At 47.3% G+C, this 27,672-nt stretch overlaps 1 protein-coding gene across 1 annotated transcript in view; it reads right to left on the bottom strand.

Moving 5' to 3' along the window:
• Positions 1 to 1,770: 1,770 nt before the first annotated feature.
• VAT1L (vesicle amine transport 1 like) overlaps positions 1,771 to 27,672 on the bottom strand; it is a 148,734-nt gene continuing 122,832 nt past the window's right edge. Inside the window, exons 8-9 of the mRNA XM_040443191.1 lie at positions 8,169 to 8,252; positions 1,771 to 4,382 (exon numbers count right to left, since the gene is read on the bottom strand). Of these exons, the coding sequence (XP_040299125.1) occupies positions 4,284 to 4,382; positions 8,169 to 8,252 (183 nt within the window). The 3' untranslated portion in view covers positions 1,771 to 4,283. The remainder of the gene's footprint in view (positions 4,383 to 8,168; positions 8,253 to 27,672) is intronic.

Genomic DNA, 27,672 nt, shown 5'->3' with positions numbered 1-27,672 from the left:
TCATATCCCTCTTCCCGCTGAACCCCGCCTTTACTCTTGGTAATCACCTCCGTGCCCCAACTTTCATGCCACACCACCACACATCTTCGTTCCTTTCCACAGAAATCCAAGATTATCGAGCGGCATCCAAGACCTCCAAACCTGGTACCGACTTCCCATCATGCCATGCTCCTGTTCCACTCCATCCCCATGTGTGCATTTCAGGTACATTCTTCTCTCTACTCCTCAATATGTCCTCAAAAGTCCTTACCTCTTTGCTTCTACACACATTTCCCTATGCCCCCAAACGGCTTTTGAAAGGTTTACCTCCATTACCACCCAAACCTCATTCACGACGCTGAAAGGAATTTTGTTTCCGGCCGCTTGACCTCTTCCCCGTTCTCAGAGTTGTAAGTGAAGATGTGGGTTTTAGTTTAGATTCCAGTTTTTGTTGCTGGAACTGTGTTTAAATGTGACAGTGCACCAACACTGGCTAAGTGAGACCACAAGATTTATACGGAGTACATGAACTTTAAGTAGGAATATATGAGAAAACTCTTCGTGGAGACACTTTGAGAGAATTTTACTGACAAGGCGAGTAACTTTCTACTTTGTAAATTCAGGTTTAGGTATGTGGCATTTTATTGACATGGAGCTTAGCTCTGTTTTTTTGGCTTACTGCTGAGAACACCTTAAACATACTAAAGCCTCCCTAATCATGAATTCCTCTTTCATGAAATCTTAGCCTTGGGGATTTAATTTGTGTATCTCTTTGGTAACCTTGAGGATATTGGATCATGAAAATGTAAGTGGTTGAGATGTGTGAGTTTTAAAATCAGTACTTGAGGGGTGGTTCAGTCGGTTGAGCATCCGACTTCAGCTCAGGTCACGATCTCATGGTTCGTGAGTTCGAGCCCCACATCAGGCTCTGTGCTGACAGCTCAGTGCCTGGAGCCTGTTTTGGATTCTGTGTCTCCCTCTCTCCCTGCCCCTCCCCTGCTTGCACTTTGTCTCTGTCTCTCTCAAAAAACGAGTAAAAACATTACTTTTTCTAAAAAAAAAAAAAAATCACTAACTCACTGAATATTTCATTGGAGGACCAGAAAAAAAAATGCTTCTTCATATGCATAGTATTTGCTGCAAAGCAAAACAAATTTACAAGCATGTTCTTGAAATCAGAGGAAACAGACTACCTGAAGAGTTTCTGGGGAACAAAGACTGGTAATTTGAAATGCATCCTATCTCACCCTTATTTAAGCCAAGAAGCATGATACGGTGGTTAAAAGCATGGATTCTAGCTTGGATTGAAATCCTGGCCCCACAACTTACTAGCTGTGTGATCTTGGGCAAGTGCAAAATCTTAATCTTCACTTTTGTCACCTATGGAATGGGTGTAATGATAAACCTTACCTCTCCGGGCCCTTGGGAGTTATTATATATGTTAGTTATGATTTTTATCTATACAGCTTTCTTAACAGCATATAGTAGGTGCCTTATAAATGCCATTATAACTATTGCCATTATTATTATATGATGTCTTGGACAGTTCTTTTCTTTAGTGGTTTTACTTTCTTGCTTGAGGGAACTTGAATGTTTTTTCTTTAAAAAAAAAGCCTTTAGCTCGTCTTATTTCGACTCCTGTTTTCTCTATACAGTCTTTAGTTTCTCATTTGAAGATTCTTCTGTCACATATTTTTAATTTCTTTTTCTTTTTTGGTCACCCACTCCTTACATTTTAATAGTGGTGATGTTTTCCCAACAGCCATGGATGTGGGGTCACTGACGCCAGGCTAGGTTATGCTATGCTGAATACTTTATTATATATTTTATGTAAACATAATTTGCTTTGTAGGCACAATGTAACAAAAGCTCTAAAGCCACAAATACATTAGACAATGTTTCAGTTCACTCCAATCAAGTTTAGATGACAGAGAAGCCTTCACAGTTCCTTTAAGGCAAACTGAGACTTTCTTTACATTTCCTTCAGAAAACCAATCACGTGACAGGAAGAAGGTGCTTAAAAAACGAGGGTGCATTAAAGGGTTAATTTTGGCATTTATCCTGTTCTTCAGGGCACAACCTGACCTTGATAGTGAGACTCTAGTTTTCCTTCTCACTCTGTATTCCGAGGAGCCAAAAGGGTTTCTTCTTTAACCAACGGCCATAATTTGACTGTATTAATCTTGCTAGTTGAAAAACAGATTTGGGGAAGCATGATTTTTTTTTTTTAAATGCCTCTCCTCTGGACAGAACAAAGGCCAGTGGTGGGACTCTGCGAAGAGAGTTCTCGCCCCCCTCGCAGAGGACAGCCCTGATGTGGCCGCTGGCTCTTTGTTACCCCAACCCTAGAAAATGCCATTTCTGTCCAGCTCACCAGGAATGTCACTTGGGTGGTTCTCCTTAAAACCTCATTGTCAGCTTGGTTATGGGAGAAACACGACCAATAATACAGCATTTAGCGAAAGTTTTGGGGGTGGGGAGATAAACCTCCACATTATCTTTCTACGTGGCCCAGAAATGAAACGCCGGTGAGTCTTGGGGTATGAACAGAAGATGTCAGTGTCTTCTGAGATACTGTCACCTCCCTGCTCATCAGATGGCGGCACCCTTTTTTGCCTTCATATTTTACAAGTACATTCACAACGAGGAGAAACTCCCTTCAGATAAATATTTGGCATAAATAAGTCATCATCACAAGCTTGGGGTAGGAAAAAAAAAGAATGTGATTAATGAGGTGACATTTGTTACAAAAGGACTTTGGAAATGAAAAGGTAATTGCTGGAATGCATTCATTCCCATCATTTGGGGAAAGAGTTGGGTCGACCCTAAGGCTCACTGGTGGAGAGGTGGAGCAAGGTGGGAGCCCTCCAAGGTCTTCCAGAAAGCAAAGTGACTTGGGGGGGGGTTGCTAATAGTGTGGGCTCCATGTGTCTCCAGCTTGGTTTGTGAATGAAGGAGTCACCCTTTGAGCCAGGAGTAGGAGCAGTGAATGAGGAGCCCCCTTGTGGAGACACTGAGACTCTTCCTCATCCATCAGGGGAAAGGTTCGCCTCAAGGCATGTCAAGTATGGTGGGGCTGGGTGTGGGGTTTCCTAGGAGTTTAGGAGCTGGAAAATCGGACAAGGGTGTGCAATCAAGTACTTTGGTCCCCGATTACCAAAAAGCAGGGGCCCTACAAAGAGTCTGCACCGTAATCTTATATTTCAGAGGAGAGGAACTGCACTCTTGGCATCAGATACTGAACGTCAACCGTTTGTATCGCTAGAGTTTGTTACATGTCGGAACATGCTTTGGCAAGAAAAGAGACACTCACTGATTTTCTTTTTCCCCAAATATGGTCTACAAGGGAGGTCTTCCCCGGGGGATCCTTGGTAAAGGTAGCTGCTCACTACCAGGAAATGGAAATAGCAAAATCGGTAATGCCCGTGGCAGGTGTGCAAATGTAGGCAAATCTCGGTAATGACCTCTGAAATAGTCCCACACGTGGTGAGTTTTCTTACAATTGAAATAAAATGTACGTGGTGGGGGAGGGGAGGATTTTGCTCATGAGACATGGTTTCAGAGGAGAAGTCTCTGTGGCTGGTCCTCAAACTCATGCTGTTGACCCATCCTCTATCCTGAAAACTCCACGTCTGTTTTCCTGTGTTGATGGTTAAGAACCAGTGAAGGGATCAAGCATCAGAGGCTGAGAGGAGAGTGGTTCAACCTCTGGACCATTAAACAACTCAATGCATGTAAGGAAGTTGCCTCTTGAACGGGGAGAGGGAAAGGATTGTTTGGAGAGATCCTAAATGTATGGGCTCATGAAAACACCTCCCGGCCTACCCTCTTTCTGCCAGCCACATTGGCAAGCGCTCTTGTCAGAATCATGGGTGGCTGGAGGCAAAAAGTGTCGCTGGCCTGAAGCTTCCCAGGATCTGGACGCTGCTCTTAAGATAACACCCTTCAGTCGAAACTTGTCTTTGCCCACGTCTGGTCTTGTAGGCACTGGGCCTGAGGGCTTGTATTAATTTGCAAGGCTGTTCTAAGAACTGTCAAGAAGGACCCAAAGATGGATGGTTGTGAAGGAGGGGACAGGGGAGAGAGTAACACACAGGTGGGGGAGGGACTTAATACTGCGTGGGATGGGATTGGCACTTAATTTCAAAAACAACAGTGATCAACAGCTTTTTAGCTCAGCTGACTGCAGACAAACACAACACACAGTGGGCTACAGCATTTGTTCACTGGGGCACAGAAGAACTTTCTCCACCGGCTCCTCTTGTTCCAAATCATCCTCCGTGTTCTCCTGCCAGGGTCCTGGGTTACTGGATGAAGGGCATCCGCTCCTTGTTCTCGCTGTCGCCCTCGTGGTCCTCCTCCTCTTCCCCCGCCTCGCTGGTCTCTGTGCTGTCGTTGGCCATCTGCAATTCAACACAGGGCGTTTTAGAAGGTCTGCAATGTCTCCTCCCTTCCTGGAGCATCTGAGGAAGCCCCTTGGGAAGGCCTCCTTCCGAGGGCTAAGAGTTAGGGTTGTTTCCTTCCCCAGGAGGGCAGTGTGGTGCCGCCTGTTTTAGGGTGGGGGCCCTGACGTAAGGATCTGAGTGCAAGGATTGGGAATTTGGGAGATGATTCCAAGGAAGCGCTGGTAGGGAGGAAGGAGACGAGACAGAAAAGGCAAGGGAACCTAATAAGTAGGCTCCTGATGTGGGCAACTGGGGCTCAGTCCTCTTGGGGACCACTGGGAGACAGTGAGGGGCATGCCCCTCGCAGGTGTCCCGCATATTGGGGGCGGGGGGGAGGAAGCCAAGGAATGGCCAAGGTGGGTATCTCCCTGGCCTCTCTGGCCAGTTCTGGACGTGCTGGCCGCACATGCTCCTGGGGCTGGAGGCTCTCAGTCAGAGGGGCCAGGTGCTGGGGGGCGCCCTTAGGCACTGAGAGCGTCCACTGCACGGACTGGCCGGGGTTGAAATCCTGGTGCTGTCACTCCCTAAGAAGCCATGACAACCATACTAACAAATGTGCATTCGTGTCCTTTATTGTCTACACAGAACACCGTGTCCACGAATGTGGACTTTGGTTCTAGCAAGCTAGCCATCATCACCAGTCCCTGGCGTGGTTATTATCCCTCTCTGAGCCTCCCTTTCGTGGATGGTTACAACGGGGGAAAAAACCCACCTGCCTTACAACGCTATCGTGACGACCAAGTGAAACAAAGTAACATGATGTACTTGAAGCGTCCAGCAACGGGCCGAGCGCATGACGGATGCTCAAGACATCCTAGTCCTGTCCATCAGCAGCCCCCTTAGCGAACTGGGCCTCAGATTTCCACTCCTAAGCCCCAGTCGACGTCATTTGCCCCGAAGCCCAGATCTCCTAAACCCGAGTCTTTGCCTACGCCCACCACTCATTCTTTCAAACAGGAATTGGGCCCATGGTCCTCGGGCCTCCCCGCGTTGCCTGTCCTGGAGCTGGATTTGCCCTCTTGGCCGCAGGCAGTGTCTTCTTCCTGCAATGCCAGCCCGCCACTCCCTCCCCTAACTGGTGCCTACTTTGCTTTCAGCGCTCAGCCCGCTTCCTCAAGGAAGCCTTCCCAGACTACCCTAACTGGAACGGCCCCCCCCCCCCCCCCCGCATGACCAGCTCTTCTTTGTAGCACAGATCAGCAGTGTCCCATCTGGACGGATGGCCTCTTGACGGCCATCCACCTGCCCCGCCACGGGAAGCGCAGACACCGTGGAAGATGACCAGGTCTCCTCTTGTCTTCCTGTGTTATCCTCTGCAACTAGCACAGGGCCTGGCACGCAGGAGCGTAGAGTACGAACTCTGAGAATAGCGAGCGAATAATCGTGAGAGCTCTGGGGGCGCCTGGCTGGCTCCGTCGGTTAAGCATCCGGCTTCATCTCCGGTCATGATCTCGCGGTTCGTGAGTTCGAGCCCCGCGTCGGGCTCTGTCTCTCTCTCTCTCTCTCTCTCTCTCTCTCTCTCTCTCAAAAACAAATAAACATCGACAAAAATAATCACAAGAGCTCTGCCTTCTTAGTATGTACCCCACATTCACCAGTGTGCCAGGGGACTCAGGCACATTACCCCTTTCCATCTTCTCAACAAGAAGCAGCAGAAACAGTAACTACTGCCCCCTGTGCAAGGTGGGCAGGCTCTGTTTTCCCACAGCGCGCAGGGACACCCAGAGGTGACGTGCCCGGGGCAGTGGCGGGGTGGCAGAGGTCGGCAGGCTTCAGAGAAGGCTGCCACTGTTCTCAGGGGCGCCGGTCAGGCCGGGGCCAGAGCTGCGCCCCGACGCCGTGGGGTCCGGAGGAAGCAGCCCGGTCTCTGCTGGGACCCTGGGACCCGTCCTCAGGTGAGCTCAGCTCCGCCCTGGCTCAGCCACATTGACGGAAGGCCCCACGCAGGAGAGCCTTCACTCTTGACAGGCACTTCGTAGGCACTCCTGGCAAAGGCACTTCCAGAGCGCTGCCCGAGCCCCTCGTGGCCCCGATAGTTCCTGGAGGAGGGGGAGTACCGTGCAGTGTACTCAGCGAGGCAGATTCGGGGCCCTTGGCTTGGCCTGAGCTCTGAAAGTGGCCCTTCTAATAGAAGAAGGCCCCTCTGTAGGCCCCGCACTGCCCCCACCCCCAACAGCTGCCCAGTGGGAAATGATGCGTTCCCGAGGGGCCTTGACCCCGTGCCATTTCCTTTCGTTAGGCGCTTGCCGTAGAAAAGATTCGCCGGACCCATCTTGGCTCTCACGATGTCCTCTGTTTATTTAGCCTGACTACACGCTCCTCCTCCTTCAGGTCTCGTCTCTATCCAGGCAGGCCGTGGCCTTCTCCCCGCAGAGGCCTTCCAAACACCACAGATCTGAGTTGGCCACTCACCACATCTCTTTGTTTCTTTCGGTCCTAAGGTCGAAGTCCTCCTGAGTGAGATTCAGGAACCAGCACCATGGCAGGTCCTGAGGTCTCACCCTCAAAGTTGGGCTTTTCAGCCCAACTGGTGAGAATCCCCTGTGGTCAAACAGGCCTTCCCAAAGTCCAAGGGCCCAGCGGGACCTCCTGTGTAACAGTCACAGGCAGGAAGCTGATGTCAACTATCTTGCTTAAAACAAACTGTCCAGGATGGTTCTAGATCCCCTCTACTGATGGGGTAAAACAGACCTGGTCATGTGTCTTAAGAACAACAGAAGTGCACAGAAGACCCGAGAGCCCAGCCCTCGCCTCCTCCCTAGCCTCAACCCCTCATCTGCCTTCAGATACTTGCTGTCACACCCCTAGAACTTCATAAGCACTTAACATACGATGTCCCTATACTTGTTGGTCATTTGTACTTTGTGAAATGCCCTCTCATGAAATCACCCTTCATTGAGTGAAATGACCATCCTTCCCGAACTACATTATGGTTACAAAAGCCAAGGTACACTTACAAAAAAAAAAAAAATACACACTAAAACATGCAAAGATTTTAGTTCTTTTTTCTTTTATAAATGCCCGATGCAGGTTCAAGACTCAACGGGTGAGAAAGCGAAGAAACAAAAAACCCCAAGTATTTTCGCTGTTAATCCTTTCCCAGAACTTAGTATGCACGGGACAATGCCTTATGTGTATCACTCTAATTGACTTGTGAGAACTTCGTTTGCAGACAGGGCTACTGAAGATAGACAGGCGGGATAATCGCCCAGGGTCACACACAGGAGAGGAGAGCCAGGCTCTGAATCCACGCAGTCTGATGGCGCTCTGTGTGACGGCACTACATTGCCCCCTCCCACCACCGGTGGCCCCAGCAAGCAGGTTGGGGAGTGACTCTGACACGCTTCACTCCTGGAGGGATCCCTGCACGTAAGGGTACCCTCAGGAGGCATCTCGGAGGCAGGTGGCATCCTTCTGTTGATACTGTGCGTGACTCTATTAGATTTTACCAGGAATTCCTCTCACCTGTGGCAACCAAGAGGCAGCACCTGTGATAGGCAGGTTATCCCTATCTTTCCTGACTGCCCTTAGATTGCTCTTGAAATGCTCGCACTGAAGCATTTCCTTTCCTTCTCAGCACGCACCCCAGCGGTGTGACTAATTGTCCATTTGCATGGTTGTTTGATTACACAGGTCTCCTCCCCGAGCCAGAGAGCCGCCTGTATTTCCCTCTCCCCGACCTGTGCCTGCGTCTGATAGACCCTGTCGTGCTGAACTGAACGGATCCCTCTGCGTTTGACTCACCAGTGGAGTCGGGGTCTTCTCTACATCCAGAATTAACTTGCCGATGTTTCCTCGGTCGTGGATCCGCTGCATGGCCTCCTTCACCTGAGCCAGGAGAAAAACGGAAGCGCTGATTGGGTGAGAAGTTGCCCAGGTGGAAAAGCCAAACCAGCCGCCGCCCATGTGGGGGCGCTGTGGTTCAAGGTTAGCAGCCAAGCCAGAGATGCTTTGGGACCCTGGGTGGAAATAAATTCTGATTGTGTCACTCAGGCACTCTGAGCTTGTGCAAGCAACTTGGTCCTCTGGGTCTAAGAAATGAAAGTGACAGTCCTTGTAATAAGACGACGAAATTTTCTTTAAAAGGTGGGGAGGGGGGGAGTTGGTGGGGAGGAGGGTACCGTGAGGTTCCAAGAAAGACATCAGTCAGAGTAAATTCTGACCGGTAAAATTACTTTCCTCAGAGTCACTTGTGCCCTGCTTACCAAAGTGTTCTATAACTCTGATTCGTAGTTTAACTAAAATGATCCATTGCCCAAGCTAAACTATATTCAGGAAAATTCCCTTAGGTTACTCCTGGTTATTGCGTGGAAATTTTGTTTCTACGTAAGTAGTTTTCTCCAGAACTAGTATTCTGTCCGGAGAAGAGGACCTACTTTTCCTTTCAAATGATACGGGCTTACTTAAAAAGCAAGCGTGTGCCCTGATCTGATTTATGCTTTGAGCATTTCACTCTCTGGCTGTGCGGAAAATGAGCTGTAGGGGGCGCTGGTGAGGATTAAATGAGATAAGCAAAGGGCAACCATGCCCAGTGCCTGGCATGAATAGGCCCTCCACATTTCTTAGTGAAATCTAAATGGAAATACAACATCTCTTGATTTAAAAAAAAAAAAAGTTACAAGAGATCTGGCCTAAATATTTTTTCCTAAAGTCTCAGATTTTTAAATATTTTTGTTCACTCATTCAAGTCCACAAGTATTCATGAAATGTCATTATAGGCTACATGCCATAGTTTTTATTTGTTTGTTTGTTTTTGTTTTTGTTTTTAGTTTAAAGTAAGCTGAGATGTCTGTCTTTGAGGAAACCTGTCTTCCCGTTTGGATAAAAACCTGAGCCGTTAAAATGTGCATACTCTAATTGCTTTTCTGGGACTTAGCCTAAAGACATAATTCAAATTGTGGGGGGAAAAACTTACCACACAAAAGATACTCAATCACAGCATTGCTTTTAACCTTGAAACACTTGCAGCCACTTCTGTATCACACAGTAAAGGAATGGTTAAGTAAACCACGACTCTTAGATTTAGCTACAGAATGGAAATACTATGTTGCTATTAAGCTGCTAATTACAAGGAAAGTACAGCAGGGTCAAATGCCTTTGTAATGGTGCTAAATGAGAAAATCGAGATGCATATTTTTACTTACATCCCCATAAAAACGTGGACATCCTAAAATAATCAGAAAGGGGTTCAGACATGATAAAACATTAGGAGAAATGAGTGCATTTTAACTCCAAACATTGTTATTTGGCAATATGTTGTCAAATCAGTATGTAATGTAAGTTAAATGCATATTTAAACGTAGTCTTTGGAAAACCTAGTATCGGTTAGAATCAGCCCTTTTATAGACTGGTAGTGTCATGTGATTAAATTTCCTGACCCTGATACACATCCAGTAGATTTCTTTTATTTCTGTGGTGAACACTGCTTTTCAAAATGCTGTCATGTCTGGTCATCATGACTCTATACCGAGAATGTTTAAATACCGTGGCAGACAGCCTCCAGAATGGTCCCCAACCTTCCTTTCCCCCTGACACACACCCTTTCTCCCTCGAATGTGGGCCAAACCTGCTGACTTGCTTCTGACCGTTGGAAAACAGCAAAAGTGATGGGATGTCACCTCCAAGATTAGGTTATAAAAGACTGATTTCTGTCTTGTCATCTCTTCCTCTGACTCTTCGTGCCTTCTTGCTCTGGTGACACAAGCTGCCCTGTTGTAAGCTGCCCTAGGGAGAGGCTCACACGGCAGGGAACTGAGGCAGACCTCCCACCGACAACCACTGACGGACTGATACCCTCGGTCCAAAAGCCCATGGGGAACTAGCTCCTGTCAACAACCAATGAGAGAGCTCAGAAGCAGATCCTTCCTGAGTTAAGCCTAGAAGTGAGAACGCAGCCCTGGCTGACACCTTGGGAGACCCTGAGCCCAAGGACCTAGCTAAACCATGCCCAGGTTCCTCACCCATGTAAGGTGAGATCACAAATATTGTTTTAAGCCAATAAGTTCTGGGGACATTTTGTTATGCAGCAATAGATAACTAACATTCTTTCCTTTCATACATAGTTCTTGTCTTGTAAGATATATGTCATACCCATTTTACAGCTAAGTACCTTGATGCTCAAAGATCAAAGCAATCTGTCCAAAGACTATGTGGCTATCAGTGACAGAACTGTGGTTCAAACTCAGGTTTGTCAGACTTCAAAACTGAGGCTTCCTCCCCCTGCCCCCCGCCCCCGTTCCACCCAGACTATGTTGTTTCATTTGATTCTCAAAGGCAGAGGAAGGTGGTAGGTAACATCTCACATAATGATTTCCCAGAATTCAGTTGTTTATTACCCTGACAAGTCATTAAGCACCTGGAAACTCCTTGGAGACTCGGAAGAATTTTTGTGCCATTTCTCCAGTAAGATAGAGCCCAGGGACACTGAAAAGCTGTTTTCTTTCCAGTTAAAGCTTATTGTGATACTAGAAAAAAGCCCCCCGAAGGGCTGGCTCTAATCTGCATATTTTCTTGGACAATTTCCTTCTGAAATGAACTGACTCCTTGAAGTTCCTTTTGAAGGGGATAGAGAAAGGGTTGGGAATGTTTCTGAGACATAACTGAACTAGTCTGATCCCCAGTCATGCTGTTTGAGTTTAACATCCTCTTAGGCTGCTCTTGGAGATGTGAAAGAGCCCTTTTGATGACAGCATAGAAGGAAAGAAATGGCCATTTTCTGATCAATTTTTTATCAGGTGAGTCACTTTACACACGTTGCTTCCTTTTATCTGCACACCACAGGTTCACAGATGAGAAACCTAAAGGTGAAAAATCTAAGGAATCTGTCCCCGGTCACCCACTGAAAGGAGTTCGAACCACTTGGGAACTGAGAGAGCAGTTACCCCTTTACAGGACTCTGGACAAAAGCCAGGACAGGGCTCTGCTGTCTGCACCCCGAAACCGCCCTCACATAACTCCATCACGAGGTAAAGTCTGCAAAAAAGAGACTTTGCTCCCAAAATACCAGTTCGTAAATTGAGAGATATATGTTATACCCATTTTACAGCTAAGTACCTTGATGCTCAAAGATCGGTAGGTGACAGTGACCTTGGTAGGTGACAGTGACCAAAAGATGGTGGTGACAACTCCCAGAGAGCTCCTTGTCTCTCTTGTGGCTACCATTTTTGTTTTTTGTTTTTTCCTAAGGGACACTTCTGCTCCAAACCTTTTCCCAGCGCACTTGATGATAGGAAAATCCTAGTAGCCCCGCACTGCCTAATGCAGTAGCCACAAGTCACATGTGGCACTGAGCACCTGAACTGGGGCCAGCACAGACTTCGATGTGCTGTGCGTGTAAGCCACGCGGCCAACTTCAAAGACGAGAGCAGATACACTATCTCGTTACGAATTGTTGACATCAATCATGTGGTGAAACGTTAACATGATAAATACGCTGGCTTAAATGAAACAGACTACTAAAGTTAACCTCCCCCACTTTTTACTTCTCTGGATGTGGCTACTACAAAACTGAAAACGTGGCTTGTGGCTCACATAGTCATCCTGCTGGACAACACTGGACTGACTTCTCAGGAACGGACGTCTGTTGTCCTTTCCTGTGTCACTACTTTCTCTTACACCTCCCTCACTCCTGCCACTGGACGCTTATCTGGAGGTTCCTGGGCTTCTCAGTTTTGTGCCTCTGTATACACGGGGTTCCTTCCTGGACTTTCCTGGTCCCGGAGCTAACTTGGATTTGTTCTGGGGCTCTTGTTCTCGATGTGGACCCTTCTAGGAAGCTGCTATTCCCCCGCCCCCACTCTGGCATTTGGGGCCAAGTCTCCTTTGGGCTCCCTGGGCACCTCAGGCCAGCTATAACATCACCCTTACCCCCAGCTTGGAACTTGGCCCTTCTTCTCTCCAGTACGTTAGGCCAGTGCCGTGCAGTGGAGATACGAAGCGGGCTACAAATACACTAAAATTTCTCTAGTTACTCACATTAACAAATGTAAAAAGAAACTGGTAAAATCAACTTAAAGAATATATTTTCTTTGACCAAATCTATCCAAAATATTATCACTTCAGTATATGCTCCACATAATAAGGTCTTCATGAGATATTTTATGCTCCTTCCTCCTTTCGTACTCTACGTGTCTGGAATCCAGGGTGTATTTTGTTCTTACAGCGTGTTTCAATTCAGATGAGCCATGCTTCATGTGCCCAGTGGCTGCACATGGCTCATGTCTACCGTATTGGGGAGTGCGGCTCTAGATGGTGGGACAGTGGCACCAACCTCAGGGACCCCAGTGCACGGGTGTATTGGGCATATGATAGCCTCCAGGATGAACGGATGGATGAATAAGCAAGTGGTATGTGGAGCGAGTGAGAGGTCACGTGGCTGAGCCACACGAGAGGTTTCTGTCTCACCTGACGCTCATCTCAGAGCCCTCGGCCCAGGCAGCTGCCTGTGGGGGGCCTGCTCAGTGCTGCCCGGGTGTCCCAGTGGAGTCTGTTTGTAATCAGGGCCGTGGCCTCTCCACCCAGTCTGAGAAGCCACCGCCAGCTGTGCGGCTGGCCAAGTCTGGTCTTGGCAGCTGGAATTTCCCGGGCTCAGGATTCGGGGCATACTCAGGCTATCTCAGCCAGAGCTGGTCTCCCCTCCAGACAGTGGGAGGAAATTTGAGTCATATGATTAAAACACCTCAAGATGCCAAGATCCTGAGCACAGAGGCTACCTGAGCTTTTCTGATACTTCTTTGCTGTCCCTGGGAGGCCACCTTGGTACCATCCCAAGTGGATGGCGGCAGGCGGCAGTGAGATCATCACTGAGTCCTACGCTCTGCTTCGCTGTCATTCCAGCAAGGTGCTTCATCTCTGCTCCTCACCTTCTTCATATGTTAAATGATAATAGCTCTCTTCTATCCATTCATTGATGCAGTCAGTCACTCCTTCAACAGTGCCAAAGCCCTGTTCAGGAGCTGTGTATAAAGTAATGGATGGTGGGGCACCTGGGTGGCTCAGTTGGTTAAGCGTTTGACTTCGGCTCAGGTCATGATCTCGCGGTCCGTGAGTTCAAGCCCCGTGTCAGGCTCTGTGCTGACAGCTCAGAGCCCGGAGCCTGTTTCTGATTTTGTGTCTCCCTTTTTCTCTCTCCTCCCTCCCCCACTCATGCTCTGGCTCTCTCTCTTCTCAAAAATAAATAAATGTTAAAAAAAATTTTTTTTTTTAAGTAATGGATGAAATCAGTAGGCTCTCTCTGTCCTGAGGTACCCACGGTTTTGCTTATTAAATAGGCTAAACGTAATGAAAAGAATCTCACAATTAAAAAACTGTGTTCTTAATTTGTTTATTTAGCCCCCATGGATCGCAACCCATCAGAGTTGACCCTGGGCCATTGTTGGTTCATGCTCCAATAAAGTCTGCTGGCATTCAAGATGGCGTTCAAGCATGGCCTATGGGGAAAATGTAATGGGTTCAGAACACGTTTGCAGAGGAGCAGTACTTACAGTCATTCTTACTTCTGTCTGCAATGGAACCAGGAGAGGTGGGGTTTCTGAAAGCCTGGGAAGACAACGGTGAGTAAACACCTACAAGATTCATGCCGTCATGAAGCTTATGGTCCAGTGGGAGATGCAGACCATCAAAGAATGCCTCGAACGAATGCAAGGTTGACACGTACTAATTCTAAGATGGTGTTATGAGCATGTGGATAGGGGGTTTGATCTGTTTGGGAAGATTAGAGAGGGCTTCCTTGAACAAGTGGCGGTCGAGCTGGGGTTTAAAGGATGAGTACGAAGGAGCTAAGACAAGAAGGGAGAGGGGCCTTTCGCAGGAGAGGGGGCAGAATGTGAATGGAGAGACTGAAAAGGGGGCCAGTGGGCGCAAGGACAAAGAGCAAGAGTGAATGTGAGGCAACGTGCTGGTCAGGTCGGTTGGGGCCTTTGGTACTACATTGCAAAGAGTTTCCAAGGATGCAGGGGCCCACAGCGACCATACAAATCTAGAATATCTTTCTACCTCCAGTCACCTTCTGAGTAGTCAGTTTTTTCACACGTGAGTAATGAAAGTTAACAATGCTCAATCTTTGTTGGGATCTCATTTAATGTTTCATGATATTCAATTTCCTTTTGAATGGTGTGAAAGGCACAAAGTCATTAGGGTACAAATGACACCACTTAATAACCAAAGCATTTGGCCTGTGCTATGAATAACAATAAGCCTAGCCACCAAAACAGGGGAAAAAATGAAGATGGGTTATTCCATGGATCACTGTGCCTGTTAGGTGATAAAAGGTTTGAAAAGGAAGAAATGAGTAATACTATAATTAAGAAGCAGATCTACCAATGTCATCTATGGAAGATTACTCACATTTACAACAGCCATCTTTGGAATGGCTTAAAATACAAGGGGGGTATTGAAAAGCAATACATTCATTGCAAATAGACTTGGAATCTGGAATTTCTATGTTTTGTCAAATAACTCTAGGAGTCTACAGTGAGTGAGCCCTCAGATTTTGACCTAGATGCAAGAGAGACTGGAAAAGTAAAACATTAAGGAACATAAATTGGCCCACTTGGGAAAAGAGAGAAAAGGTTCAAACAGCCAACTGCTTTTTTGGACGAGTTGCACAGGTGTCTTTGCAATAATGCAGGCTGTGGACTATGGTGGAGAAAGGGAGGTGACAAGGGTGCAAAATTTAAGGAGGCACCCACTCTCAGGGTCAGGCAGGCGCTGGGTCAGCACCTGAGAGGAAGCCCCTCCTTAACTTTTAACCCTTGTCACATCTCTTGCCCCACCCTGGTTCTGGTCCTCAAGGAGGACCGTTATTTTTAAAGGAAGGGGAACACTAAGTAGCTTTTAGAAGTATCTGTTTGGCCACTGAACAGCCAATGGGGATGCTCCAAGAGGATTTTTCAAGGGGCCATTAGTACGAACTCTGGCTTCAAAAAGGTAAAGAACATTCTGCATAGGAGGAGGCAGGAAGGCAAAAAACAAGATGGTGGAATCTAGATGGAGCACCTGGTCCTTTTTCCTTCATGGATACTTGGACGACACTGACTCTTGACCATGGTCACGAGGGGTTCAAGTGAATTAAACACTGAACCAAAAGTTAGAATGTTCTGCAGAAATCTGCAGCCCATAATCAAGCCCGACTATATATTCTTACCTATTGTATTTTGAACTAAAGCAAGAAATGAAAAACAATCTAGTGGATCGCCTCCAATGTTTGTTTTATTTTATTTACCAATGTTTCCCAGTGCTGGATTTGGATGGTTGAATAGAACTGAAGTGGACACTCAGTGGATGCTTATTCCAACATGAGAGTGAGGTTCTGGGGAGGAAGAGAAAAAAGTGTAGGAGATGGTTCCTATGCCATGCGGAAACATATCTGTTGTACAGTCTGTAAGAGAGCCATCTGAAATGTGATGGGGCACAAAAAAGGAAGCAGCTGGGGAGGGGAAAAGGATGAAAACCAAGGAAGTGACTCTTTGAGATTTGAAGGTCAAGTAGAAGGCTGTCACTCAGCCAATAGAAGGACATATAACCAGTCCAAGGAAATATTGCGCACCTCAGAGAATGAGTCACTCATGGCCACAAGAACACGGAGAGTGATGAGGAGTTATTGAAAATGCTCGTGAGTTCCTGAAGCTCCTCAGGTCTGCTGGACAAGGGTAAAAAATAACCTGAGCTGCCACCACTCAGGAAAATTCCACATGACGGTGGTAGAACTTGCAACATATAATTCTGACTGGCCCTTGCTTTGCATCTTTTAGCAAAATCCTCCAGCCGGGAGATTCCGTATTTCTGCTCAGAGGACTCTGGTTCCTTATTAAGGATGTAATTATCTTGCTTCCAGATAATATGGTTTTATTTGCTCACTGATTGATAACTACGATGTTCCATGGTGGCTGAGGGCTTTCAGCTGGAGCTACCAGCCATGAGTTTGTGGGAAAAGGTTAGAACTAGAAGGAGGCCAAAGAGACCCTTCAAAATCTTGGAAGTTCTCTGATGGGCAGCCATGTTTTTGAAAGAATGACAACCAGACGTGCTGACCTTTAGAAAATTACCGTTTAGAAGGCAGAGGTGACGTTTCTTTAGGCTTGGAGAGAAAGGGCCCACTTGCAGGTGTGTGGGGGGCATCCTTAGAACCTAAGGGAATTGAGATGTGTTGATTATGCCATTGACATAGCTGTGGTTTAGTCAAGGGCAAGCTGCTGAGGGTGCCAAAGGAGACCGGCCACCAGAGACAGATATGTCTGGGACAAGTTGTCTGGATAGTAAAATGGCCTAAAGTAAGGAGCGGAAATAAAAGAGGAGTTGTGTTGGTGTTTGAGGTGCTTACCAAGTGCTCATGTTGAAAGCTGGTTCTCACTGTGACTGAAGGGCGGTTTCTTGGGGCATCTGGGTGGCTCAGTCGGTTAAGCGTCCGACTCTTGGTTTCGGCTCAGGTCATGATCTTACAGTTTGTGAGTTCGAGCCCTGCATCAGGTTCCATTGTGACAGCGCGGAGCCTGCTTGGGATTCTCTCTCTCACCCTCTCTCTGCCCGCCCCCCACCCGCTCTGTCTCTCTCTCAAAAATGAATAAACAAAAACATTTTGAAGGGGAGTTTCTTGAGGATCTCCCCACTTAGAGAGGAAGGACAGGGCATGGCTAGAGGCTCTGGACCTGGCACCATATCGAGGAGAGTCACCGCTGTCTATACAATGTGCTGGGAGAAGGCAAGAGTCTTAAGGAAGAAGCTGTATCTAAAAATCAGGTAAATGTAAGGGACAAGGCAGAGGCGGTACCGCCGTGGGGGGAGGGGGGCGTCACTCATTATCATCACAGTAGCTGACATGACAGACACTCAGCAGATGCTGTCACTGGGCAAAGCATGACCTCACTTCATTGCATCAACCTTGTGAGGTAAGTGGGAGTTTGTCAGACTATCAATCACGGGTACATAAAAATATTCTCCCCTTTCTTCCGGAGTCCCTGTTGCTCATGGAGGAGAGCCGGGATGAAAGTGAGGTTTCGGGAGAGTTAAGTGGCTTGCCCAGTGGGGAGGAGCCAGGCTTCAAACTGAGCCCCGCGTAACTCCAGGTTTCATGCACGTTTGCTAGGCATGCACACGTGGGATGGAGTGGGAGACAGGGAGGGAGGCTCCGGGGCCCTGGGCACCGCATTGTAGGACCAGTAGTGGGCTATTTCCTCCGTACTTGGTTATGTACCTTGCTTGTCCCTTGGTTGTAACACTTAACCCATTCTATCTTGAAGCCTTTGTCAACCTAGAAATATTGACATTCTGCGCCAGGTAATTCTTGGATGTGAAGGGCTGTCCTGTGCATTACGGGGCCTTTAGCAGCATCTCTGGCCTGTCCTCTTTCAACGCAAGTGGCACTTCCCCCTTTGACAAACAAAAATGTGTCTAGATATTGCCAGATGTCCCTTGGAGGGCAAAATCACCTCCAGTCGAGACCTATCATATTGTGAAAGCATATTCCTCATTGTCCCCTCTCCATCCCTCCCACTGGTCTCTGGGCTCAAGGGCAGGCACTGTCTCCCTCCTTACCCATATGACCTTGACCTTGGACAGAGACCGGCCCACAGAAGGTTGGGTTCTGCTCTATCCCCAGGACTAGGAAGAGCATGCGGTACGCGGCAGGTGTCCAATAACAGAAGAACATGAGATGGTCTCTGACTGCAAAACGTTCATTGGTTATGTTAGGCTTTCTCAAAGTGTGGACGGCAGGCTGCCTACATCAAAATCACAGAGTGCAGCTTTTAAAGTGGTATGTTGGCCTTGCCTATATCTGTTTGTTGAGACTATGGAGACACTCCACTTTAGGTGATTCGGGGCTCTGAAGTTTTAGACCCTTGAGCTTAACTGGTTCTTTGTTTCACAAATATTGACCGCCCACTGTGAGTCAGGCACTGTGCTCAGGCCGACTTGTGACAAGGGACAGGAAAGAACGGCCCCCCGCTTGGCTAAGATCTCTCTCTGGGTGAGTCTGTCCCCCTTTGTCACATCTGGGTAGAGCCTAGCTTAACACTGGGCTTATCTATCACTGCATGTTAGACAGTAGCAGAGGGCTGCAGCCACAGCCCCTCCCGTTCTGGGGCATCAGGGAAGGAATCCGCTCTCCGCTTTGGCTCTGTACCCTTGTGTAGACATCAAACAACTTGATTTTGGCTCAGTGCGTGAAGAGACCTTCAGGATACTGTTTTACTATTAATTCAACCCATTCACTGGCTCTGTGTGGCCCCTCAAAGGACCTAGCAGCTGAGTTTCATGTGCTCATGGCCTGAGGGGATGATCTCTGTGGCGGAGGGGTCATGGGATGTGCGTGCATCAGTCAGAATCAGCGGGTGATCGAGCAACCCACAACCTATGGTACAATGAGCCAGATCTTGCTGCAACCTGAGCAGGAAAATCAGAAGCAGAGTTGCATGTTGGAAATGCAGTGGGAGACTTATTTCATTTTGAGGAAGGAAACTAAGATCTAGCGTGACCCATCTAGTACAGATGCGTATCTTTGAATAAAGAAATGCAAATCAGTGCTCTGCAAAGTGAAAACCAGAGTCCAGAAATGAAATTGTATTTGACTATAACTACCACCAAGTAAATAATTATTTGCAATATGGACGAGACCCTGGTAATAATACCTTGAAAAATCACACCCAGTCTATGGCTAAACTATTCATTTTTTTTCACTTAAAAAAAATTATGGGGGCACCTGGGTGGCTGTGTGGGTTAAGCATCTGACTTCGGCTGCGGTCATGATCTCATGGTTTGTGAGTCTGAGCCCCACGTCTGGCTCTCTGTTGTCAGCACAGAGCCTGCTTCAGATCCTCTGTCCCCCCCTTTTCCTGTCCCTCCCTCACTAGTTCTCTCTCTCTCTCTGTCAAAATAAATAAACTTAAAAAAATAATAATAATAAAAATTAAAAAAACAAGAACACATGGTAATATTTGGGCAATGTATTCATATCCCAGAGCTGCTGAAACAAAGCACATCAAAGTGGGTGGCTTAAAACAACAGCAATTTTTTTTTCTAAGTTTATTTATTTATTTTGAGAGAGAGAGAGAGAGAGAGAGAGAGAGAGAGAGAGAGAGACCAAGCATGTTTGTGCATGCGAACAGGGTAGGGACAGAGGGAGAGGGAGAGAAAGAATCCGAAGCAGGCTCAGAGCTTTCAGCACAGAGCCTGGCATTGGGCTCAATCTAAACCGAAATCAAGAGTTGGGTGCTTAACAGACTGAGCCACCCAGGTGCTCCAACAACAGCCATTGTCTCTGGAGGTTAGAAGTCTGAAATCAAGGTTTGATGTATTATTAGCTGCCATAATTTATAAGGAGACACATCCCTTCATCCATTATTTAATTACCAGTGATAAACAATCCATACAGGAAAGGCAGGAAAAATAATTGATTTTTTCCTTAGGTTTCCTGGTAGCTACAGCTTTTCAAAAGAAGCAAAATTAGGGGTAAGGCCTGACACGGCAAGGTCACCTCTCCTGTTTCTGGCTGACATGAAACAGAGAAGGAGTAACTGAATATTCAGAGTGATCACATCTATGTAAAATATATATTAATATAAATAATAGTACGTTATATTCTGAGTGGTAGGGATATGGCTAGTTTTCATTTTCTTCGTCATCTGTGTTTTAAATTTTTATTTACTTATTTGGACCTCTTTATGGAGGTATATTTGACATGTAAAAAGCTGTACATAATTAATGTTTACAACTTGCAAAGTGCGCACTCTTGAAAGCGTCACCATCTAAATTAAAGCCATAAACCTACTCATCCCCTCCCAAAGTTTCCTCCTGTTCTCTTCAGTATAATAATTATGTTTTAATTACGTTTTATGGTAAGAGCACTTTCACATAAGATGTGCCCTCTTAGCGGATGTTAAGTATAAAATACGTACCGTGTTAACCGTAGGCACCATGCTGCACAGCAGCCCTCCAGAACTTATTTATCTTATGTAACTGAAACTTCGTACCCTTTGACCACCGCCCCCCTCCCCCAGTCCTCCCTCCACCGGCCCCTGATAACCACTGCTCCGTTCTCTGCTTTGGTAGGCGTGCCTAGTTTAGATTCCACATATAAGTGAGATTATATGATTTTCTGTGTTTAGAAAAATGACCACAGTGAGCACGTGTTCATCGTATTGTAAGTGTGAATAGTGATAAGGAGTGTGCCCCCCTAGGTCTATTCATGTTGCAGATGGCAAGATGTCATTCTTTTTTACGGCTGAGTAATGCTCCACACCGCACCTTTATTCATTTATCTATGGATGGACCCTTGAGTTGCTGCTGTATCTTGGCTATTGTAAACACAGGGGTCTAGGGGTACCTATATCTTTTTGAACTAGTGTTTTTTATTTTCTTTAAGGAAATGCCCAGTAGTAGAATTACTGGATCATATGGTAACTCTACTGCTAATTATTTTGGAGGAACACACAGGGTATAATGCTAGGTAAAATCAGTCGGAGAACGACAAATACCATATGGTTTCACTCACGTGTGGAGTTTAAGAAATGAAACAAACAAACAAACAAAGAGACAAAGAGAAAACCCAGCGTCTTAAATACAGGGGACAAGCTGGCAGTTGCCAGCAGCCAGTCAGTGGGAGGTCTCTGCTCTCATCTCCCTGTGTGCGTTGTCTCCCCACCTCAAGCCCCCAGCCCACCCTGGACGACGGTTTTCCCAGCCTCCTATCTGGTCTCAGGCTCCAGGTTTTCCACACCCCAGTCTGCCCTCCTTCTGCTGCGAGAGCCGTGATTACTGACGGATACTGTTGTTTGTCCTTCATGTCCCCGCTGCTGGGACCGTGCTGTCAACTCAGTAATGACAGTGATAATAATAGTGATTTTTGATGGCCAATGCTGACCACTTAGCGCGTGATCTAGGCACAGGCTAGGTACCAAGTGTTTTTCGTGGAATATTCCATTTGGTCCTCCTTAGAACCCTATGATGGATGTGCTGTGATCATTCTCATTTACATATACAGACAATGAGGATCAGGGAGGTTAATTAACCTGGCTGAGGTCACAGACATAGCAGCTAGAAGAGCTAGGATTTTTGGCAGAGACTGTTTATGAGATAGCAACAGGTGACACCCTTATGTCTGGGATTGCCTTAAAATACTCCGGACAAACAGTGGGGTGGGGAGGGAGCGACAGAAGGCAACGAAGTTGACCAAACGTTAATCGTCGCGGAAGCTGGGTTGATGGGCATGTGGATGGGGGAGGACGGTCAGCATTCTACTGACACTTTTGACTATGTTTGGAATTTGCCAAAAAGCTTATAAAAAAGCAACTCTGAGCTCTGCTCCCCAAACAACAACTATAACGACGGCTGCAGCATCCACGTGCTCAACTGCTACACCATCATTAGGAACCCGATACGTATTTGATGACGACGTTACGACTGAGGGCTTTGGCTTCCTTGGAAACTAGGCGCTAGAGAAGTTCAAGGTGCTACTTTCACCTCCCCAGATGGAAGAATGTATCCTTTGAACCAGCTAGCCCAGCTCTGAGGAGGTAATGACCTCCAGGATTGACCACGTGCCAGGCTGCATTCAGGAAGATGAGTACACACAGCCCCTGCCCTAGGCAAGCCCGTGGCTGCCGAGGAGGAAAGGCCACCGAAACGCTCAATTCCAGTAGAGTGTGGGAAGAGCTATATTGTAGGTATGAATGAAGAGGCATTCGAGCCAGGAGAGGAAATGACTCAATTTAGAGAAAAATGGCATTTGTGTTGGGTTTCGAAGGAGAGGGAGGCGTCTTCCGGGAAGACAAGATGTGTGTACTTGAGGCAAGAACAGAGTCCTGGAAGGGGGTTGTGGATCGTTCAGGGAACTGAGTGTTAGTGAGGGGGACGCTGTGTGCTGAGATTTGACGGTCGGGCTCTTTTGTGGGGACAGGGCGTGGGAGAGGCCTTCACTTGGAAGCCATGGGAGGTGTGTCCCGGCAGGCGGGGCACTGGACGAGGACAGGAGACCGGAGAGAACTGGGAATTAGAGATACGGGTGAACTAGGTGATGCTGGTCAGGTGGAATTGACAAGATGGCCGTGGGATGTGGAGATAAGCTATTAAATCCCACTCCGCCTTTAAGACCATGTCAGGTCATTTCTAGAAGCCATATCATTCCCCCAAGGGTAGAAAGAGCCTCTAAACACTGACCTATGTTTTGAAAGATTCTCCATCAAGCAGAGACGAGATCTGAGGTAATTTGATTTCTCTTCATCCATTTTAATTAGCTTTGGCAACAGATGACCTTGCTGGCCCCGGAACCTTCCTTATGTCAGAGTCTGTGTGACGCTACAGCCTCATTTCTAATTATCTGTGCCCGTTTGCCGAAGTTCGCGGGTGCATTCGGGGGGCTAGTCTCTTCTCTCCTGCATCTTCCTTGCTCGTCTGTCAGCTGCGTTTTCTCCTCTAAGCACCAAGAGATAGCTATTAGCCTTGGGACTGGGTCGCCATGGCAACGAGACGGCAACCAGACTCAATAGACAGGGGAGAAGAGTACGAAGATGGGAGGTGTTGTGGAGCAGCCTCCCATTCCCACCCCGGGGGCCACTGCCTCAGCCAACTGGTTGACGAGTAGGGGACAGAATTGCTGACCAGTCTTGCTCCAAACTGGGGTTCGCTGGGCGGTCAAACTGGACGGATGCCCGAGGGGTGGCGTTTGGACAACAACTGCTGGGGGACAGTGGATCTGGGAAGGTCCCCATAACAGACGAAGGGTCCGGGGGAAGGAGGATAGCAATTCACCCGCACTAATAAAAACCTGAGGTAGTACCCACACCAAGCAGTATACGAAATGTCTGTAGAGTCTTTAAAACGTCTTTCAAACACCTTGCACAACCTTGCAATTTCTCTGACTTAGTAATTCCGCTTCTGGATATAACTGGAATAATAACAAGAAAAAACCTTATATTCAAAATGTTTGTTAGGGGCTGAAACAATCAAAATGAGCACCTAGATGTCCATAAAAGGGGAAACAGCTGAGTGAACTCTGACATACTCATTTGTTGGACTATGATGCGGCCATGATAGCTTAATATGCTTAAAAAGAGTCTCTGAGAGGGGGGAAAAAAGTATCCTGCAAAGTTTTTTTTATGCAGTGTGATTATAATTTCCAAAAAATGTCAACCCTCCAAACCAGAGAATGGTAAAACCACACCCCAAATGCACAAAAAGAAAATACTGGAAGAAACAAGCAACAGAGTACAATTGATGCTTGAAAAACACCGGGGTTGGGGTGCCAACTCCACTCCCCACCCCCCGGTACTCCCCACAGAGTCGAAAATCGATGTATAACTTTGCACTCCCCGCAAACTTAGCTTCTCATAATCTACCGCTGACTGCAAGCCTTACCAATAACATAAACAGTCGATTAACGCATATTGCGTATGTTACATGTTTCATATACTGTATTCTTACAAAAATGTAAACTAGAGAAAAGAAAATGTTATTACGAAAATCATAAGGAGGAGAAAATGCATTAACGGTACTGTTTTGTAAAAAATCCGTGTGTAAGCGGACCCGTACAGTTCAAATCCACTTTGTTCAAGGGTCAGCGGTATATACAAGGGTTATTGTTAAGTGGTGGGAAGACAGATGGGTTTTTTTTTCCCCTTTTTTTCTTTCTTTAAAGGGGCATATTTTTAATTTTTTTTTTAACGTTTATTATTTTTGGGACAGAGAGAGACAGAGCATGAACGGGGGAGGGGCAGAGAGAGAGGGAGACACAGAATTGGAAACAGGCTCCAGGCTCTGAGCCATCAGCCCAGAGCCTGACGCGGGGCTCGAACTCACGGACCGTGAGATCGTGACCTGGCTGAAGTCGGACACTTAACCGACTGCGCCACCCAGGCGCCCCTAAAGGGGCATATTTTTAAACGTCTCCACTGAGTATGTGTTATTGTTCCTACTAGAAGAAAATCATTTTTAAAAGCTCTGCAATCTGGAATCAGCCCTGTTTCCAAGTGAATGAGCTGATAATCTTCATACATACAGGTACCACAGGCCACTTACTACACTTATTTTCAGGCCCTTCTATCGTCAAAGCAATTCTAGGCATTGTGGGAGCTACAAGACCAGATGATAGGACAGCTTGGCCCCGTGGCTATGACGGGCTAGATCTGTTAGCTTCTGGATGGTATCCTCGAGCACTCTGAACGGACTTTGACTAACCCAGACAATCTGTCTGAATACACGGCAGACAGTCCCGTGTACAATGCGGAATCTATAATTAGCCTCATCATTTTTCATTACTTGGGATTCCATGCAGGTTTTAAAAGAAATCATCCCATGGATGAAGAAGGCTTGGGAGAGCGTTCAGTTTATCTCTGCGTGTGTGCAGGTGGAATTATGCAAAAGCTGCCCCCGTGAAGGTCCCATCTGCCTGGATTCTTTTACTTTCCCGCTGCTCATCAGTCTACAGAGTCTTGGCACAAAAAGAGAGGCAGGTACACCTGCCTCCCAGCCACCCATAGCTGTTTAAAAAACTGAAATAGATCCAGAACAATAATGCGGACAAAAATAGCTATTTGAGCTCTGATTATGTTAGGCAATATAATAGTGATAGTAATGACGGTAAAAGCTACGTTTTTCTGAGTACTTACAACACGCCAGCAGTAACTGGCTAATGGGTTCATAAGCATCATCTCCTTTAATCTTCGCATCAACTTTGGTGCTTTATTTCTACTTTACAGAGGAGAAAATCAAGAATCCTAGAAGTTAATATGCTCAAGGTCTCAGTTAAAAAAGTGGAACAGCTGGGATTTTGTTTAAAAAAATTTTTTTAATGTTTCTTTATTTTTGAGAGAGAGAGACAGAGCACGAGCAGGGGAGGGGCAGAGAGAGAGGGAGACACAGAATCCGAAGCAGGCTCCAGGCTGTGAGCTGTCAGCACTAAGCGTGACGCAGGGCTCGAACTCATGAACTGTGAGATCATGACCTGAGCCGAAGTCGGACGCTTAACCGACTGAGCCACCCGGCGCCCCAAGAGCTAGGATTTAAAGAAGGGAACAGGGTCTGTAAGATCTATTCCATCATCGCCATTGAGATATTTAGTGCTTCTAACAAGTCTGAGAAGTGGGGGGTACCGCTGCAGTTTTTAAGGATGAGAAAACAAGCTGAGAGAGGTTGAGTAATTTTCCCAACATCACACAGCTGGTGGGCAGCATGGCTAGGATTCAACCCCAGCTAGTGTCTGAGCAACGCTGGGGCCCGCTCCCTTCCCCCTCCTACAGCACAGAGGCCCTGTTACCTGGCAAAGAATCTCGGGCAGATACTGCATTTCTAACACTTAACATTGGACCCCGCCCACAGCAGATGCTTAACAAGATGTGCTGAAAGGCTGAGTAAATGACATATAGATGCTGGGAAACTCTAAGCAAGACAGTGAGAGAGGTCAAGGTGCGTCCATCCATCCCAAACAAGACAGTCAACCATCCAAGCCAAAGTGTCTTTGAATCATCATCAAAGAACTGTTGTACACCTCGTATCAGGGTGTTGGTCCATACCCTAAATGTATTTCGTGCTCTGAGTGATTGGCTTTGCCCTTCCAGAAGCTAGGTGCTGCTCCATGGGGCTGCCTTGCCGGGAGGTGCCTTTGAATATCACATGGGAGGCAGTCATCATGGGAGGAAGTAAAGTGAGGGGCATTGTGGGAAGATGAAATGCTGTTGCAATCCCCCAAAGACAGTCCTCACACCCTGCCTGCAGAGTATGAGATGTGGCTACAATCCACGGAGGCCACGCCATTCCTTCTCAGCATGGGAACACCAGAGACTCCTCCAGCATCCCAAGAGAACAAACACGTCGTTCAGAGCGACCCAGATCACTAACTCCTTAGCGTGTGTTGCACAGCCTTGGCCCCGGCAGCATCATGGGGCGGATAATTCTTTGGGGGTGGAGAGCGAGCCTGTGTGTTACGGGATGGTTAGTGCCATCCCTGGCCTCTGCTCACGAGATGCCAGCAACATTGCTTTGTGAGAAGCAAATATCCTTCTGGATATTGCCAGTTATCCACTGGGGAACAACCCCCGCCCAGTTGAGAACCAGTGCCCAAGAGGTAGGCATTAGAAATTGGAAGCCGGTGGGGGTTGGGGGGAGACAGGCCTGTGGCCAAGCATCAGGTAGTCATGTACAGGTGGAGACAACTCTGAAGTTCTATCATCTTTAATGGTTCTGTTTGTTTTACAGAGAGAGAGAGAGAGAGAGAGAGAGAGAGCATGAGTGAGTGGGGGAGGGGCAGAGAGGGAGGGAGGGAGAGAATCTTAAGCAGGCTCCATGCACAGTGAGAAGCCCGATGTGGGGCCCGATCCCATAACCCTGGGACCATGACCTGAGCTGAAATCAAGCGTCAGATGCTTAACCGACTGAGCCGCTCAGGAGCCCCTGCATCATCTTTAAACAGCGCCCCTTTCCCCTGGTCCCGCATTCGTGGGAGCTGGATAGGGACGGTGATCCTAACAGCAGCCTAATAACTGTCATTGCTATGTGACAGCCATGTGTCCTGTGCTCCTAGACACATCATGGCTCCTGCCAGAGGCCACACAGCTAGCGAGCGGCGGGTCTGTGGACCTGAACCATTGTGGTGCACTGTCTACATATATGCGACCCCGGGGCCTCCCTGAACTTGATCCTCTGAAGTCGGGCGGGTCACTGATTGGAGAAGGGGAGAGAGAGAGAGAGCGAGAGAGCTGTTCCCATTTCACTGTCACCACTGCCATTACCAATCCAACCTGTGGAGGGCGCTGCTGTCCTTCGAGGTCTGGCCCAAGCGCACCATTGTCATTTTTACTTAATTACTGAATGAGATGAGAATGGGTTCTAACATGTAAGTAGGACTCAACCAAAGGCTCAGACACAACCCACTCCAATAATTTACTCATCCTTCGATTAAGACCATGACATCTTCTCTTGGGCTCATGGTAACCCTGCAGGGATCAAGAACAAGGAACACCAAGGAGGAAATCAGCAGCGAGAGGTAAAAGGACTTGCCTAAGGACACACAGCTAGTAAGTGACAAAGTCTGGATTAAAACCGATGTCTGTCTGACTTGAAAATCCCAGCTCATTCCACTATTCTTGGAAGATGGCAGTCCACGTGGAGGCTTAAAATCTAGGCCAGCTTACTTAGGGACTTACAGGCAGGTCGCGGTCACTCTTTCACAGGGGGGGGGGGGGGGGGGGCGGGTGGAGCCGGAAGGAGGGAAAGACGTCTGGGTCAAGTTCTCAGAAGACCACCAGCGGAGTTACAGCTTCAC

Source organism: Herpailurus yagouaroundi, unplaced genomic scaffold (assembly GCF_014898765.1).
Source record: "Herpailurus yagouaroundi ecotype Mexico unplaced genomic scaffold, PumYag 190, whole genome shotgun sequence".
NCBI lineage: Eukaryota > Metazoa > Chordata > Mammalia > Carnivora > Felidae > Herpailurus > Herpailurus yagouaroundi.
Note: the sequence above shows the minus strand (reverse complement) of the source record. Positions and strands in the feature narration are given on the sequence as shown.